We start from the raw sequence: 18,418 nt of genomic DNA, 5'->3' as shown, positions 1-18,418 counted from the left end.
AGCTCAAGTCGCAGCAGGTTGCCCGCAGTGCGGCGCAGTCCAGCCCCGGCTCCTTCCATCATGTCACTTTTCCTAAGCACCGACATTTCTTTTCTGCTTTGTATTTCTGGCAAGAAACCTTTGCATTTAGATAAGGAATAAAGCCTGGAATCAGATCTGAACTCTGCAGCAGAGATCAACATTTTAATGAATTAAATATATTCCAAACTAAATGTAACCTCTTAGCGCTCGCATTTTTGAGTGAGACTAACTTAAAGAAAAAGCCAACAATCCAACTCATTTCAGCTCTCCCCGGCTGTGAACTGGCCACAGGCCAATCAATTATCTCGAATTTATTCGTTATTCAACTTCCCTCCAACAGCCAATTTCCAGGCTGTGAATTGCAGGTGAGCGGCTCCTGCGGCCGCGGTTCCTCCCAGCCCAGTTGGCAGGCACTGGTTGCACTGGTTTCACAGGGCTGCCCAGGAGCAGCGCCTGGCCAGGGGCCACCAGCCAGGCAGGACACTCGGGCTGGCACATTCGGTGTCACACAGACCGGGGGGATGGAGGGACAGCGGCTGTTTGACATCCAGAGCGGCGTTTAGAGATGCACACAGAGCCCGAGCATCCCCCGGGGGCTGCGCAGCCCCGGCAGGCCTGGGAAGAGATTTGGAATTCCTGGCTGCGCAGGGAGGGCAGAGCTGCTGCTATTTTGGGAGCGGGGAGGGCAGGGATGAGACCTCGGCTGTGCTGCCCCAGGCTCAGCCAGCAGAGCCGAGAGTTTGGGGGGCAGGTGAGGGAGGAGAACGATGCCAAGGAGCCCAGCTGGTCCTTCCTGCAGCCCCCACCACGCTCAGGGCTTGAGGAGCCCCAGAGCTCTCAGCCCTCCACTCCAAACACCTCACCGCACTATTTCCCACTCAAACCAGGAGCTTCTGCTCTGTCCCCAGCCTACCCAGCATCCTGGAACCAGCTCCAAACCCATCAAGCTGGAAGAAGTCCCCTTGCCCATCCAAAGCTTTCTCCTCCCCTAACATTGTTTTCATTTCCCCCTCCCCCCCCACACACGTTTTTTATTCTCAATAAAAACATAATTACAGGCTTTTAAAAAAAGCAAATTATAGTGACATACTTTAATTATCTCCAAGCAATGGAGGACTAAATTACACAGTCAGGGAATCGGAGGTTACCTAAAAATAAAAGCAAGAAGCTTCATTAAATGCTAATTGCAGCTTTCACCACTGAAGTGAGATTTCAACACAGACCACCATTGACTCACTGGGCCCTACAAGAGAACATTGGGGCTGGGGAGAAACCCTCAGAAACACAACTGGTGCCTCCATCCATGGCTCCAGCCACAGGGATTGCTCCAAAGGGAGCCCCAAAGGCTCCACTGCTGCTGGACCTTCCCCAGCCACAGGGCTGGGTGCTGCCACCTCCCTCCAGGGCGCCCACTGTCCCCTCAACCCATCTGAGAGGCACTGCCCACCTTCCCAGCAGCTCGTCACAGCTCCTCCAATGCTTTGGAGCACAGAAACAAGCTCCAGTTTTTCCCAGAGCTGCTCCTGCCCCACGGATGGAGCCACAGCACCCACCTCTGCCCTGAGCCCGAGCCCCAGCTTGCTCTGAGCATCACTCTGCTCTCCTGGGGTGAAAATGTGTCCTTGGGGCTCTCCTTGAATGGAGCCCTGCCCTCCTGTCCTGTCCCAGCTAAGCTCTGCTCCAGCCCTGCTCTTCCCATCCCCTTCCTCCAGATTTCCCCCCCAAGGGGGGAACAGGAGATCTCCAAGCCCAGAGGGGCTGATTTTGCCCAAGACACAGGGAGGGAGGCACGAGGTGGCAGGCAGGCTGGAAAATTCGCAGGGAAATTATCTTGTTTTTCCATTTCCCATCGAGTTGGCCTAATTATGCCACCGAAGTCTGTAATTTGCCTCTCACAGAAGAGAGTTAATGACTGGTTCCAGGCTGCTGCTGCTCCAGGCGGGGGCACAGCTCCCACTCCAGCCCCCAGCTGTGCCCTGGGACCCCAAAAGTTCCTGCTTGTCCTTGGAGAAGGGAGCTCAGGAGAAGAGCTGGCGACTGGGAGCAGCAGCCAAGGACAACAGAAAGTTCCAGGAGGCAGGAAGATATGAGCAGGGCATGGAGGGAGCTGGCACCAGCCCAGGTTTTTTTCCTCACCACTTCTGAAAGTCCCAGAAAAAAGTGAAAAATCTGCAGGTCAGGCACTCAGGGAACTCAGGCAATTATCGTTGTTTAAATTCAATAGCCCTTCACAGAAATAAGAGGGAAATCAGACAAGTGCTTTTATAGCTCTAAGGGAGGTGAGGAGGAGAAATGATGGCCACAATTTCCAGATACCTCATCAAAAAACAAACAAACAAACAAACAGAAACAACCCAAAATACCAAAAAACAGGAATTTGATATCCAGGAATCAGTATCCACTCTGCTCTTCTCCTCAGCCATGGGAGCTACCCTCAAAAATATTAAGCAGAGCAGAAAAGCAGAATCTGGATCCTCACAGGCCCCTGCTGCAATATCCACAGCAGAGCCTGCCTGGATCCCCATCCACCTCCATGGCTCCTTTTAATTAGCTGCCATCATCAAAGAGGTGCTTGGAATCAAACAGCACTGTGCCATGAGGTGCTGGATAAAACCAACCAGCTGTGTTGGGAGGTCACTGCATCCTCCACTGGAATGGGTTGGGAGGGACAGGGCTCCTCCAGCAGCTCAGGTTTGGGGTGACAAAAATGGGGCATTTCTGCAGGGCTTGGAGCACCCCCTCACAGGGAGGCAGGTGGAGGCTGGAATTAAGTGAGAATCAGCCTTTGCAGTGATGATCAGGCAGAATTCAGGGTGAAAGCTGCTCCTGACACCATGAGAGCAGAGTCCCCGAGCCAGAGGCTGCACCAGAGCCATCAGCTCGGGTTTTCTCAGAGCCCTCTGAAGCAGGCAGTGCCTCACATCCCATCTGACAGTGATGGATGCGCTGGGAACGGAGCAGTTTTTTCTCCTGAGAAGCTCTTTTGACAAGTATGATCTTATCAAAGTTTTGAGCTTTTCATTACACTGCTTTTTTTTTTTTCTCCCCCCCTTTTTTTTAACTCCTGCCTTCAAGCCAGGCTCTGTCCTCTGTGCACAGGCAGCGAGCAGCTGCGATTCCCTCTGGCACCAATTCCTGGCTGAGGCTCCCGTGGGGCTCAGGGCACCCAGGTGCCCCCCACACGACCCCAGGGGGAGAGCAGAGCTGTGATTAACACACAAACAGCTCTAGGAAAGTGCAAAATACAGGGATGACATCACACAGGCTCAGAGAGGGGGAAATAGCAGCATTTTGGGGCTGGGGGAACAGGCACAAAGGGACAGGGAGCCATCCCAGCACCCCCTCCCAGGCCAGCTCACCACCAGCTCCAGCATTTTATTGGGTTTTTTATTGAAACAAAGCTTGTCCAGAAGCTGGAGGCACCCAGCAGCTCTCTGCCTCCTTTCCCCATTTCCCAAAAAAAGACAGGTCTGGACCCTCCTCTCGTGATCCAGCAGCCAAGAAGCACAGCCAGCCCCAATCCAAGAGGAAAACACTTGGAATGCCTGGGCCAGAGACAGGAACAGCAGCAGCCAAGGCACCAAAGTGCCCCAAAAAGGCCCAGCCCAGGCTCTGGGAGCAGCCACGCATGGCTGTGCCACCCCAAGGACAGGCTGGAGCCTGCAGAGGAGCCCTCCCCACAAGGCAGAGCTGCTTTTGTTGGTCTCTGTTAATCCTTCAGGTTGGAAAAGCCCTCTGAGATCCTGCAGTCCACCCCTTAACCCAGCAACGCCACCATGTCCCCAAGTGCCACACCTGCACAATTTTTAAACAAACCCCTCCAGGCAGGGGGACTCCAGTGCTTCCCTGGCAGCCTGAAGGAAGCCCTGGGAAATCTCTCCTCTGCTCCATCCTCACAGCTTGGGAAGGGAAAACGAGGAGGAATCAGCTCTTTCCACTCTAAAGCTGCCCCAGGGATGTGCCCCCTGTCCCTGTCCCATCCCCTCTCCCACAGTTTGCAGCTGCCTGGAATCTCCAGGGATGCCTGCAGAGGAAGGACACCAAGCCCTGAGCCCTCCCAGAGGGTTTGGCCACCCAAAACCTTCCCTGGCACCTCCTGAAGCCAAGTCACCAAGAGACAGCAAACGCCGAGTGCAAAACCAGGGTCTTTTATTAGAAATCTCCTCGTATAAAAATGATCATGCTCTACACAGTCATCGAATAATTCATAAACATCCAGGCACTGAACTTTGTTTTTTTGTGAGTTTTTGTTTTTTGACTGGTCAGTACATAAAGCAGACATATTTCAATCCATATGGTCATCACATACATTAAGGAACCACCTATAGAAATCAGCACTTTGAACACAGTCTAGGTTTTATTTTATTTTATTTTGCTGTCTTTTTTTTTAAATGTAAATTTTAAGTATTTTTATTTATTTTTCCTTTTTGCAACATATAGAATTTGGTAGGATATGGGGAAGAGAGTGAAGAGGGACGGAGGAAGACAGGAACGAAAGAAAACGGAGGATAAAAAAAAATAAAAAGAGAAAACAGAAGGTTCTGCACAACCACAAACAATCTCACAAATTCCAGAAAAGGGAAAATGCTGGGGCTCTTATTTATTTTTTCCTCCTTTTTTTTTTTTGGCCAAAATACAGGGAAAAAAACAAACCCAAAGACTTGCTGAAGTCCGTGCCCTCTTGCCCGTGCTCCGCCGTCCCTCCGTGGGAGCCATGCATCGCCACCGTGGGCGCTGGAAGAGTTTTTGTGTTTCTTTATGGATTTTTTTTTTTGCTGCTGTTGATGGCATTTTCCCTCAGGCGTGTCCCCTGGCTGCCACCTGCCTGTCCCTGCGAGGAGCTCGGCTCCCTCCCGCTCCTGGAGCTAAATGGCGTGGTTGCTGTAGCTGACGTAGGTCTGCTTGGTGGCCAGTGCTGGAAGGAGACACAGAGCTCACGTGGGTCATCAGCAGAGGCCACCTTCCCCTCCTGGCTCCTGTCCCACCCCCCAGGACATCGTGCCAGGAGGTACCAGCAGGGATGTGGCAGGGTTTGCTCAGGGGTCTGGGCAGTGCTGGCGCTTGGGGTCCTTCCCTGAGCCCCACGGCAGGTGTGGGTGCTCCTGAAGGACACTTCACCCCAAAGAGAGCCCCCAGGATGTGCCACGAGCAGTGGGAATGTGGTCTAAGGCTCCCCTCCACTCCCCTCAGCAACCTCCTATAGACAGACCCTTCCCAAAGCTCAACTTGTCCCAGCCAGCCCTGCCTGGGACAAATCGTGGGGTCCCAGGGGGTTTTGGGGTCCCAGCTGGGTGTCCCACATCCCTGGGCACCATTCCACAGCAGCTGGGAGTGGAGCAGCAGGGCACAAAGCCATCCTGGCTGTCCCCTCACCCAGAGGGTGCCACAGGGACACAATCCTGCTGCCACCCCCAGCTTCTCCAGCCCTCGGACACACCAGGAGAGGAGGCAGCAATGGCTCCAAAGCCACCACACGTCCCAGGGTGACACAGCAAAAGCCACAGAGCAATGAACCTTCCCACTGCCCTCGGTGGGGACAAGGCTCTGCCAAGACCCCCATGAGGTTCCCAGGTCCCACGGGGTCAGCAGGCACAGGAACACCCTCCCTCCAAGGGCACGGGCAGGTGCTGGCACAGATGGCACAGCCTGGGACACCCTGAGCAGCACAAAGGTGTCCCCAACAGGGAGGGGACGCCAGCAGCTCGTGGTGCCTGGCTGGCAGTGGAACCTTGCTGCAGGTCTCCAATTGGTGTTCCCAGATAACAATTAGATAGAGCAGAAGGAATTGGAGCTGACAGAGCTATTTGTTAGCTGCGATGTTTTCGTAGCTGATCTGCCCGTATCAAAGCCCTGTGAATTATTTATTCTGTTGTTTATTTAAGGATACGTGACCCGGCAGTGACAGAGTGAAAAATGTCCCCTCGGCGCTGCGCCGACGTCCCCAGCACTGCTGCCGTGCCCGTCCCCTCCTGGGCACCACGGGAGCTGCCAGCCCTGCTCACTGCGAGCTCCCCCAGCCCTCTGGAGCCGGGGATGTGCAGATGGAGCTCAGCTCTCCCCGTTCCCGTTCATGATCACCGGAGGATCCCGCTGGGAGCGCCTGCGGGAGCCGCCTCACCTTGAGTTTCCAGGTTCTCGCAGAGCTCCGACTTGGCCTCTCCGTTGGGGCGGAAGCCTCCCTTCTGAGAGAACTTGTTGGACATGGTGGCCGCTGTCACCACCGCCTTGAGGCTCCTCTTGCGCTTGGGGACGTTCTGCTCCGGGTGGAACAGGATGATGTACACCTTGGGCATGTAGAGCATGCCCAGGGACACCGAGGCACTCAGACTCACCGAGATGGTGAGCGTCGTGGTCTGGATGTACATCTGCAAGACACAAGGCCACCAGCTGAGAGCCCAAAGGCCCTGTGGGATCCAAAAGGGAAAGGGGGAAACGAGGGAAAGTTGGGGTTAAATGAAAGGAGTGGGGAGGCAGTGCTGGAATGTCGGCAGTGCTGGTGTTCAAGGTGAGGTTTGATGCTCCGCCAGCCTCGGGGCAGGAGCTGCAAGGCTGGTGCTGGGCACAGCAAGGACACCTGACACCAGGGCACGCCCCACCGCCCTTCTCCCTTCAACAGGTAATTCCCATTCCCCAGCTCACTCCTGGGCTCTTGTCATGGAAGTCACATATTACACACCGACGCCGCCTTTTTGCAGTCAAAACTAATTTCACGCTCACTGTCCAGGACTAACAGTGACAGATGTTTTGCAAAATGAAAGCCCATTAATCTGACTGTAGAATAATCCATTTTTCTATGGAGAGCAGTTGGCAGGCTCCTCTCAAGCCGGGGCATCTGAAGCAGGTGGCAACTGGAAGCAGAGACCCCCCTCCCTCTGCCCATCCCACCTCTCGGGGAGGCCAGGAGGACAAGTCCCTCCTCCATGGGCATCCCTGCTCTGCCAGCATCTGGCTCCTTCCTCTCCAGCATCCCCTCCTCCACCAGGCAGTTTTGATGATCTGGGGACAAGCAGGGAGGGGGCTCTGGGTCTTCAGGTGCCTTTGCACACACCTGTGTGCAGGTCACCCCCAAGGCTTTAGAAGGAGCCTTAAAGCAGTTCCGGAGCTTCACCTGATTCAGTGTCATGGGGTTCTCCTGCAGGTGTTTCACAGGTGGGATTTCATGCCCTCTGAGAAGGAGCCAGGGAAGCCTGGGGGCCGCAGCAGCAGCCAGAGCAGGCTCCCCATGTCCCCAGGGGCACACATTTCACCCGAGGGTTTCTGAAGTGAAAAGGTGATGGAGAGCACACGTGAGGCAGAATCTCTGCACAGGTCCCAAGAGTGAGAGCTGCTGGGACACAGCTGCTCCAGGACCCCCCAGGACCCACAGATCCCACCTGTGACCCTGCAAAGCCAACCAGCACCTGGCCCAGAGCCCAGAGCGCTCCGACTCAGCCCCAGAGGGAAAATGCCGCCAAGCTGGTTCTGAGTCAACTGAAAAACTTTGGTTTGTCCCCAGAATAAAACCTCCTGCTGTCACACACGCCGGTTTGTTTGTTCCACCTTCTCTCTCTAGGCAGTTTTTGGAAATAAAAATGTCATTTCATCAAGCAAAGTCAAAACATATCTCTGTGCCAGAATATGTGCGCTTTTTTATTTCTTCCTTTTTTTTTTTTTTTAAATCCACTCCAACTCTCCAAACTCTGCCACGGGTGTCCTGGACTGGCCAGGAATGAGGGAAACACTGGGACCCCAACTCCAGGCACCCCAGGCCCTGCTGGGAACCAGCACAGGGTGACCCCAGTGGGGCACGGCTCAGCTCAGCACCCTCATCTCCCTGGCTCCCTGCCTTCCCTTGCCAACCCAGCAATTTCCATATTTTGTGCCTCTGCACAGAGTCCCCCTTCCCTTTGCCTTGGAGCTTGGGGGCGTTTCAGCGAGGAGGGAGAAAGCAACTGAGCCAAGCTGAGCCAAGCTGAGCTGAGCCAAGCTGAGCTGGGCTCAGCCATCTCCGTGCGTGCTCCCGCCTCGCTCCTGGGCTGGTTCTCCCAGTGTTTCCAGGGACTCCCCTGTGCTGAGACCCCGCTGGCCCCAGCCCCAGCTCCCCACCCCATTCTGTGCCTCCTGCAGCACTTTTGGGGTCCCCCAGGGCCACTGTGGCCACCTTCCCCCCGTGCTGGGTTTGCAGGAAGTGTTTTCCTGCCCGCTCCAGCCCCCGCAGCCGTGTCTCGCCGCAGCAAACCCCTCACCAGCTCAGACAGGAATATTTTTAGCCTGGAGCCTCCACACAGCCGTGAAGCTCTGCTCAGTTAACCTTTTGCCACTGCAAAAAATGACCATTTCTCACAGTTTCACTTCCCACTCTCTTAATTGGCTTCCAGCCCAGAACCCCGCTTTGCCCCTCCGTTAACGACACTGGAGCTTCCTCCGGAGCCCTGGGAGGTGTGAGCTGTGCTCATTGAGGAACTTCCAGCTCCTGCTGCCTCGTGGGCTGGATCAAAGAGCACAGGCAGCCCTGGCTCAGGGCAATGACGCTGAGGGACAGCACTAACCCAAAATGACCCCACAGCAGCCCCCAAACCCACGCTGTGCTCAGCCTGAGTGAGCCTGTCCTGCCCGAGGGAGCAGCCCAGGCTTGAGGCACAGCCCAGGCTTGTGCCTGTCCCACAGCAAATCTGCATTACTGGGAAGCTGTCCCCACTCTAAATCCACACCTGGCCCCTCTACAAGGGGTTTTGCACCGTGGTGGGGAAGAGCAAACCTGCTCAGCACTCCGAACACCACGGGACAGTCCCTCTCACTCCTTCCCTTCTCTCTTTTCCCTGGCTAAAAGCGAATGTGATAAACAGGGAAGCAGACAATGACTCCACTGTTCTGCTGCCACCTTATCAGCGCAGGAAATTGTCTCTTTCTTTAGATGCTCTGTTATTGCTATTTCTGTAATCCGCCGGGATCGGCGGGGATGAGAGGCTCTGTTCAGAAAAGGCTTGGGGGACTTGTTACAATAATGTGCCACCTCCATGCAAAGTTGTGGGCACGAGGTGAAGCAAATAAAAGTAAAAACGGGGATTGCAATCCAACTCCTCCAGACCATGAGACAGCCTTTGCTGCAGCCCTGCAGCCTCAGCTGGGGTCAGGGCAGAAGTGCCAGGGGTTCACGGGTGAGGGTTTGCCCTGTGGCATCCTCAGGACCTCAGCCATGACAGAACAGCCAGACAACACTCCTGGATTTCCTGTTCCCAAGGGTGCAGACACTCCACAGAGCCAAAGAGGCCCTCAGTGCCAGCAGCAGCGGGGTGAAGGGGATGGGATCCCTCCCCACAGTGAGTTGGGGGTGTCCCTGGAGCATCCCCAGAGCACCACGTGGGTGATGCCAAGGCCAGTGCCCCCAGCTGTGACCCCAAGGACACACTCAGAGCCACACTCCCCGTGCAGCCTGTGCAACAGCTCCTTTTCCACCTTTTTCTCCCCAGGAGTGCAAACTAAAGCACTGAGGGAGCCCCAATCACCTGCTGCTCCCTCCAGCCTCATCATCTGAGCACATCCATCATCCCTCAGCTGTGGCTCAGGGATGCTCAGAGCCCATTCCCATGGCCTGGGGACAGTCAGAGCCCATTCCCATGGCCTGGGGACAGTCAGAGCCCATTCCCACGGCCTGGGGACACTCAGAGCCCATTCCCACACTGGCAGAGCAGAACCCCAACCTGGAATCCCAAATCCCCTCGAGGGTTGGCTCAGCAGGCTCGAGGCAGGGCCGGGCTATGAGACAGAGCTCCGCGTCCAAGGGGAGTTGGGAACATCACTTTTTCCGCCTCTAATCAGCTTGTTAGCAGCCTAATAACAGAGCAGGCCTGTGCATTACAACCCCCAACGAGAGGCACAGCCTATTGTGGAGCCGCTGCCTGACAGGCAGCGTTCAGCAGCCCTAAATTATCCCGTGACAAGCTGCAGTGAAGAGGTGAGCAACCTTGCGCATAATCTACAATCATTATCATTTCCATCTTTATTACCCACAGTATGCCAAGCACATTAAGGAGGCTTTCAGGGAGCTTTTGTTTTGCAATAATTTCTTTAAAAACCTGCTTTCTTGTTAGTATCTCCCCTGCCATCTCATCAAAATGGAAATGTTGCAAAAGGCTCCATTTATTTCCTTTAATTCTCCTTCACACTTGCAGCCAGAGAAGGCCTGGTGGGACTTTCTGGTTGAGCCAAGGTCAGAGGTGGCTGGGCAGACTCAGCCTCCTCGAGGGATGGATGCTCTCAGAAGAGACGCTCCAGGACACGACCAACTCAGCAAAAGCTCCCTCAGCAAACCTTTGCAACAGGTGTGTCCTAAAGCCATGGTGTCAGCAGCACGGGGACACAGGGGATCCAGAGAGGGATCCGGGTGCTGGGACACCCCAGGGATTTCCAGGGAACAGCAGCTCCAAGGTTTGTTCATCAGAGCAGCGCAGGGCTGGCAGGCGGGAGCTGTTTGCGTTCGACAGACACGCGATGATTCCTGTTTTGGCTGGCAGGCAAAGGGATTTGGGTCTCATTCATGAGATTTTTATTCTTTGTTCTTAATCCCTCGCACTTGAGCACGGAGCCTCATCCAGGCTGGCCTCGGTCCCATGGGAACTCAGCACTGGGAACAGGGGCCAGCTGGGCAGCACCGGGTCCCTTTCCATGCAGAAATTGTGCCCACGACACCCAGGACATGCCCCGGGGGCTCGTCCTCCCCCAGCCCACGCAGCAGCAGCCTGTGCTGCCCACCGCCCCCACCCACGAGGGGCAGTGGGGCCAAAAGAGCATGGAAAACTTCCCACCCTAATTCCCAAGCTGACCATGCTGCAGGGACATTCTCCTCTTGCTCAAGACACCACAGCCTCTCACAGCCCTGCACACCAAACACCAGCCAGACCTCTCCCCTCCTCCCTTACCTTTTCCGCCGACTGCGACGTCCCAAAAAATATCGGGATGAAGGCTAACCACACAATGCAAGTCGTGTACATGGTGAACCCAATGGGCTTGGCTTCGTTAAAGGTCTCCGGGACCCCGCGGGTCTTAATGGCGTACACAGTGCAGGTGACCATGAGGAGCATGCTGTACCCGAGCAAACAGATGAGGGACAGGTCCGAAATGTCACATTTGAGGATGCCCCGGGCAAAGTGGGGGTTTGTAGTCCGCTGGTCCTCGTAGTCAATGACAGAGTGGGACGGGTCCACGATGAACCAGATGCAGACGCCGACGAGCTGCAGGGAGATGAGGCTGAAGGTGATGACCAGCTGTGAGGCGGGGCTGATGAAGCGCGGCGCGCTCACCGACTTCTTGCCCTGCTCGAAGATGCGGTAGATGCGGTTGGTCTTGGTGAGCAGCGCGGCGTAGCTGATGCTCATGCCCAGCCCCAGGAAGATGCGCCGCAGGGAGCAGGTGCTGAGGTCGGGCTCGGCGATCATCAGGAAGGTGGTGGCGTAGCAGAGGAAGATGCCCGTGAGCAGGACGTAGCTGAGCTCCCGCCCCGACGCCTTGACGATGGGCGTGTCGTTGTAGCGCACGAAGGTGATCACCACGAACAGGGTGGCGATGATGCCCACGATGGCGATGAACACGGGCACCACGGCCCAGGGCGAGCTCCACTCCAGCTTGATGATGGGGATGGGCGTACAGCTGGTGTGGTTCTCGTTGGGCCGCTCGTTGAAGTGGCAGCGCTTGCAGTGGAACTCGTCCAGCTGGTACTGGTAGCCGTCGCAGCGCTCGCAGTGCCAGCAGCAGGGGATGCCCTTCACCAGCTTCTTCCTCTCGCCCGGCTTGCAGGGCAGGCTGCAGATGGAGCTGGGCTGCTGGCTCCCGCCCCCCGGCCACAGCATGTTCTCCACCTGTGGGGCAGATGGCACCAGCCATGCTGAGGGCACAGCGGGCACCTGCCGGGCATGCCTGGGCACAGGGGATGCCCTGCCCTGCTTGGATCTGGACCCTCAACCCATCAGCACATCCCACAAATGGTCCCAGCCCAACCTGGCACTGGGCTGGGGAGGTGGTGAAGCTCTCCATTGGCCTTTTGGGAACATTCAAGAACAAGAACCCAAAATGAAGCCAGTCTTTCCCTGAGGAAACCCCATCTGCTGTGGTCTGGCTCCTGTCCCATACCCAGAGCCCCTAGGGTGTGGTCACACATGCTGAAGCACAGGTGGGTACCTGGGGGACACCTTCACCTCTGCCCCCACCACCTCTGGCTGCCTGGCTTTGCACCCAGGGGCTCCCAGTCTCGACGTGGTGAGAAGAGAAACCTGCAGGACCTTCCCCTTGGACCATACCCTTACCTTGAGGTGCAGGTGGTCTGTCCACTGCCCGATGACTTTGTACTCAGGGGTGGAGTTCCTGATCTGGTACTGGTAGATGTCGTAACGCCCCGGAGCATCTCCGTTCTCATTGAATGTCACAGGAGTCCCAGCAATGCCTGTGGGAAAGGGGGGGCTCAGCACTCACAGCACCCCCAGCACCCCCACCCTGCTGATGGGGTCCAAGGGGGCTCTAGATTGATGCTCCCCCCTCGCTGCTTCTTCTAAGAAAGGGGGAAAAGCAGCTTTAAAAGTTAAATCAAGTGAATTCTGGAGATAAACACTAATGCAAGGAAGGAAGAGAAGAATCAAGCAAGAGGAGAAAATAAATAAAAGAGACACTGTGGAGGAGATGAGAGGGTGGAGATAAATAGAAATAATAAGGGGACCAGACAGAAAATGTTTATTAAGGAGAAAGGGCAGAGGAAAAGATGCGCTTCCAGAGGAGATCTGAGACAGACAAGGGCAGAGCAGCAGGAGGCAGTGGGACCTCTGCCAGCTGGGAGGGAGGAGCTGCCAGGGGGAGAGGCTGGGCAGGACAGCAGGTGAGGGCAGGGTGAGGGCAGAATGGCAGGTGAAGGCAGGGTGAGGGTGGGATTGCTGCCAGATTTACACTCCAAAGGCTCCCAGGAGATGTGGAAGCTCAGACCTCCTCGCCTGCTGATCTGCTGCCCTCCCTCCACGCTGCATTCACACTGCAGCAGCTGCCAAATGGTACTACAAATAAACTGTGGGTGCTGCTGAGTGACCCACACTGGGGACAACCAGAGCAACGAGGGGACGAGCAGAGACCCCAGGGCCGCTCCTGCCACCGCCCCGGGGCACGGCAGACCTGAGAAGTTGACGTTGCGGATGTACTTGAGCAGCTCCACGCCGTCCACCGGGTCCATGCTGGGGCACAGCCCCACCTTGCCGGGGCACAGCTTCTTGTGCATGTTGTGCAGGGCGTGTCCCATGGCGTAGACAGCGTCGATGACGAACTGCACCTTCCCCTCCTGCTCGTACGAGGAGTCCTGGCCGATCCTCTCCCGGTCTGTGGGGACAGGGGAAGGGTTTTCCACCTCCTGTGCCCCAGCCATCCCCCTCCAGGATGTGTCTGCTGCACCCAAACCCTTGCCAACGAGCCCACCCTGGACTGGAGCAGCTGGAAATTCCAACCCCACTCCCAGTCCTGCATACACAGCCAAGGAACATTCCCTGGGGAATTTCCAGCCAACCTCCTCATTGGGAGGTTCTGAAAATGTGGGTGCTGCACCCTGCTGTGTTTCCAAGAGCCCTCAGGATGTCACGTCCCTATGCCATGGGACATCCCTGAACTCCCAGGTCCCCAACAGGATGGAGGCTGGGCTGCGACCAACATCCCACCCTCACCCCTGCATGTTTCATCCCTCCTTCATATCCCTGGAGTTTCCACCAGCTCAGGCTCCAGCAGTGGTGTCAAGGACCGCCCAGGAAGCATCCATCACTGCCTGCCTGTCCCCATCTCACTCCCAAAGCCTCCTGTCACCCCACTCCCCTCGTCACCCCCTGCCACCCCCCTGCCTTGCTGACCCCACAGCCTCCTAGACTGGCAGGATCCTGCAAGGATCTGGCAATTACCAGTGACAGCTGCCTTCCCCCCTGTCATAACCGCCCTTAATGGGACCACAAACATGTTAATCACTTAGCAGAAGACACCGATTAACGCAGCAAACTGTTAATTACAGCTAAGAGAGCGAGTCCCAAGGGGCACCACGGCTATGGAGAGCCCCGGCCTCTGCCCCTCCATTCCTGCCCCGAGGCATGGCCAGGCATCCTGCCAGGCCTCCAGTGGGAAGGAGGGTTTGTCAGGGAGGCGAGGGCACCACCTCCCTACTCTGGAGAGGCAGCACATCCTAGAAAGCCACGCCAGGGTGCCCAAAATTAACTCCAGCTCCACCACGTAGGGATGTGTCCTGATGCGAGGTGGGATTCACAGGGACTGCAGGGGACCAAGCACCAGGTGCTAACCTTCCTTCCCTGCTGTGGGGGAGTGGGATGAAGCTCCAGTGAGAGGGGACAGCCCCGTGAGCCGTGCTGGAGGTCCCTGTGTTGGGACCTGCGCCACTGACATGACACTAAAGCGAACTGATAACGAACTGACCGACAGGGAAAGATGGTATCGGGGAGGTGAATTCATAGCCCATCCTTCAAAGTTATAAAAACGCTTTTGGAATGTGGAGATTACTCATGCAAAGCCCGGCAGGTGATCCCTCCTTCCACATTATTGACAGGAGCCATTAATCTTCTCCTTCAACTTCAGGCCCTTCCCCATATTCATCTCCAAATGCACAGACAGGCCACTCTGTCTTGTCAAGATAATTACCCATTAAAAGAGGAGCTGTAATAGACTGTCCAGGGAGCTGAGCCCATGGGGATGTCACAGCCCTGCCACCATCCACAGCATCGTCCTGCCCAGGGCACACACAGGACCCGGGGCTGGTCCCTTAAGCTCCTCAGCTTCCCTCAGTCACCTCATCCCCAAATCCAACCCGCCGCAATAGCACAGGCTGTGGAGGCTGCATTTTCATCCCTGTGCCAAGGCAGATAAGGAGACATCCCTGGGGCTGTCCCTCTGTCTGTCAGCACCTTGCCCCCGGCCCCAGCTGCTTTTTTCCAGACGGGAATTAGGCTGGTGCGCAGAGGGGCAATGTGGAGCAGACAGCCGAGGCTTGTTCCCAACCTGGAGACAATAAATCTCTGCCAAGCGCCAACAGATGAGGGCCACGGAAGGGAGGTGACCTGCTGATTATAATAGCAGGGTCGTGCATCGTTCTACAGGGCTGGTAATTAATTTTCAAGAGCGTGACAAGGCTCAGCGGCCCCCTCGGAGGAGGACGCAGCTCTTCCCCAGAGGAGGATGAGACGGGATCAGAATCAATTCCCAGCACACCACTGGTCCTGCCTTTTGGAAGGACTTAATCAAAATCACTCCCAGCACATCTGTGGGGAGCTGGGGATGGAGAATCTCCAAATCTCGTGGGTGCTGGTGGCAGCACCCAGCAGCCCTTGCTGTGTTTTTGGGCTGGGTGAGCCCATCCAGGAGCAGGGATGGTCCCTCCATGTGGGAGGCTTGTGGCAAACATCTGATGGGTGCTAGGGCTGGTCTCAGGAGTAACACAGGCAGCTGCCATCAGGAATTCCATCAGCTCAGCCCTTACTTCCTCCCAGCCCTCCCATCCAGGAATGGGAGCCAGGAACTGTCTGGTTCAGAGTAGGATACTTCAGTTTGGGTTTTTGGGGTGGAATTAACTAGCCAAGCTGGCATTTCTTGGCCATGCTGGGCTCTACCCAAACCTGAGGGAAACAGCCCCAAACTGGGCATTTGCACCAGCCCTGCAAGGCAGGAGCTCATGGATCTGCAGGGGCAGGTGATTTGCTTCACCAGGCGTTAGCTCCCTGCTCTATCTGCCAAGCAATCACTCGGGAGATGGTTTATTTGCTGACAAATTCCGATGATTTACAGACAGCTCCTAGGACATTTGCCACATCGTAGTTTCAGCTGCTTCCACTGACACCTTGGCCCTGAAATATCACCTGTTTAAAAGCTACATCACAGTGGAGATGAGGAGATCAGCACTCACAGGGCCTGTTCATGCATCTCCTGGGGCCGAGGGTTCCGTGATGCTCTGGAGAAGAATGAGGAGCTCTTGTCTACCCAAGGCCATGGCCACAAGCCAGTTTCATTGCACGCCCTTGCTGCTTGCTCAGCTCCCACCCACCCAGACCATCAGCTGAACCCTTGGGGAATGCCTGCAAGGACAGGGATGTGGAAGCACCATCTCACTCATCCTCAGTGGTGAAAGCAGGAGGAAAACAAAACCTTCACCATCCAACTTCGCAGGCACAGCCAGGCCCCTCTGTCTGACAGCACACGATGGCTTCCAGAGACATCCCTCCCAAGGGGACAAAGGGACGCGCCAATGTCCCCAAGTCCTGCCACGTCGCAGCCCGCGAGCCACGGCGCCGTCATCTGTCTTCAGGCGGTGCCAGGCAGGCAGTAAATCTCTCCCATCTCTCAGTAAACATGTCACCTCCCCGAGCCTCCAACCATCACCTGACAGCAGCGCTGTCAGCAAGACAGATCCCCGGGCTGCCTTGTTTACTGCACTTGTCCCCAAAGCCTCTTTTGGCTGGAAATGACTCAAAATGCACGCTGGGGCTTGAGGAAGGAGCTGAGAACCTGCAGTCGGGATCCCCACCAGGATCAGAAAAACTCCATGCTCACAAGGAGAACCACACCCCCCCCCGTGAGCCCCCACCCTGCCACAGCAGCCCCCCAGCTCTTACTGGTGCATTTCTTGATGTTGCTGCCCTTCCTCAGCGCGTGCCGGCTCAGCTTGCAGTGGAAATTCTCCTCCCAGAACTCGGCAAACCAGATGTTCCTGCGGTTGTTGTCCAGGGTCCTGCTGGAGAAGTAGCGGTCGAAACCTGCCCGGGGAGAAAGTGGATGGAGGGGATAAATCCTAAGGATGACAGAGAGATGCATCACACACTCCCAAATTCCCCAGGCAGAGGGGAAGGGAGCTGTTGTGAGTGATGGGGACACACCAGAGTGTGGTGGGATTGTGTCCAAAGCGTCACTTGTGTAGAGGTGCAAGTGGAAAATCCACTCAGGGAAGATCCTCTGCAAAGCAGAGACTTTCAGGGATTTGGAAATCAACAGGAAATGCCTCTCTAGGTACATTGGTGATAAAGGGAGAGTAGGGAAAACATGGCACATGGAAAATAAGGAGGCGACTGGTGGGCAAAGCAGGAGGTCTTTAAAATCCCTTCCAACCCAAAGGGTGGTGATTCCACAGTGGTTTCACAGCCAAAACCTGCAGTTAAGGAGGACAATCTCACCTCTGACTGAGACCCTCTTGGGCAGGATGGTGACAGAGCCCTCGGCCACCTCCTCCAGGTGCAGGACAGGGGCAATTTTGGAGCCCCAGCTGTCCGAGCCCATCCAGATGAAGTGCCCCGTCTGGTTCGCCCTCTTGGCCGCCTCCAGCACCCTTCTGTGGAAAGAAGCAGCAGAGGCTGGGCCACCAACTCCTTGTCTGGCCCCAGGGCAGTGGGGACACTGGCACAGTGCTGGTGGCATCTCCTGCTCCAGACACAAGTTTGGCACCAGGCGCAGCCCGGTGTACACAATCCAGCGGTGCCTCTCAGCTCCTGCACACTCTGTCCTCCCAGCCTGGGCACACAGGCTGCTTCTCCCACTTCATTTGCATATTTGCTGACTGGTAATTGAATTTCCCCTTAATTACCCAACATTAAGAAAGAAAAAAAAAAAAGGAAAAGAATCAGGTTATGCCGCAGCAGGCAGGGAAAGCAGCAGCGTGGAGAGCACGTGCCCCCAGCATGGCCAGCCCCAGGAGAGGAGCAGCCAGTGCTGCCAGCGCCCAGCATGGAGTTAAACTGGGCTCTGCTGGGCTCAACTGGGCTCTGCTGGGCCCAGCTGGGCAGCTGAGGGCAGAAATGCCATCAGTCCTGCTGAGCATCCCTCCTGGTGCCAGACACTCCTGCACCTTCCTCCAGTGCCAGCCAGGCCGGGAACTCGGTGGGAGGATGGGAACGAAGGATCTGACCTGGATCTGACTCTGTGGGCTCTGTCTCCTGGGGCTCGCTGTCCCCTTGGGGGCTCCTGTGGGTCCCCAGCCATGTGGGAGCAGAGCCCAGGGCAGCTCCATCTCCCCGTGCAGAGCCAAGGCAGGTTGTGACTCAGCCCCCGCGTCGGAGCTGATCATTTCAAGTCCAGATGGTGTTTGAAACGTGTAATAAGGGAAAAAACCCCATAGAAATCCAGCAGAGTGCAGACGAGATGGGAAGAGGCAGGCAGGCAGTGGGAGCTGTGCAGGCTGCTCCGTGCTCACCCCAGACTGCCCTGGGCTCTGGGCACATCCCTCCCCAGGACAGTCACAGCCCCTGTCCCACTCTGTGACAGCAGCACCTCCAGCTGCCCCTGGTCCCTGTGTGGGGCAGAATCTCCCCAGAGCAAATCCAGGAAATTCCCATAGGATCAGTGATTTGCACCCAAAGAATTCCAGCTACAACCATCCCAGTCTGTCCTTTCATCTTCCAGGCTCCACAATGCAGGG

At 56.1% G+C, this 18,418-nt stretch overlaps 1 protein-coding gene across 2 annotated transcripts in view; it reads right to left on the bottom strand.

The window, feature by feature from the left end:
• Positions 1-4,148: 4,148 nt before the first annotated feature.
• Positions 4,149-18,418, bottom strand: part of GRM4 (glutamate metabotropic receptor 4) — a 28,138-nt gene continuing 13,868 nt past the window's right edge. For both annotated transcript variants that reach the window (XM_041427183.1, XM_041427182.1), the window contains 7 exons: positions 17,181-17,335; positions 16,626-16,766; positions 13,150-13,350; positions 12,300-12,436; positions 10,920-11,855; positions 6,140-6,386; positions 4,149-4,936 (listed from right to left, as the gene is read on the bottom strand). In XM_041427183.1, coding sequence (XP_041283117.1) covers positions 4,887-4,936; positions 6,140-6,386; positions 10,920-11,855; positions 12,300-12,436; positions 13,150-13,350; positions 16,626-16,766; positions 17,181-17,335 — 1,867 coding nt within the window. In that variant the 3' untranslated portion in view covers positions 4,149-4,886. The remainder of the gene's footprint in view (positions 4,937-6,139; positions 6,387-10,919; positions 11,856-12,299; positions 12,437-13,149; positions 13,351-16,625; positions 16,767-17,180; positions 17,336-18,418) is intronic.

The sequence above is a fragment of the Onychostruthus taczanowskii genome, unplaced genomic scaffold (assembly GCF_017590055.1).
Source record: "Onychostruthus taczanowskii isolate IOZ18803 unplaced genomic scaffold, ASM1759005v1 scaffold97, whole genome shotgun sequence".
Lineage (NCBI taxonomy): Eukaryota > Metazoa > Chordata > Aves > Passeriformes > Passeridae > Onychostruthus > Onychostruthus taczanowskii.
This window is presented reverse-complemented; position numbering and strand designations above follow the sequence as displayed.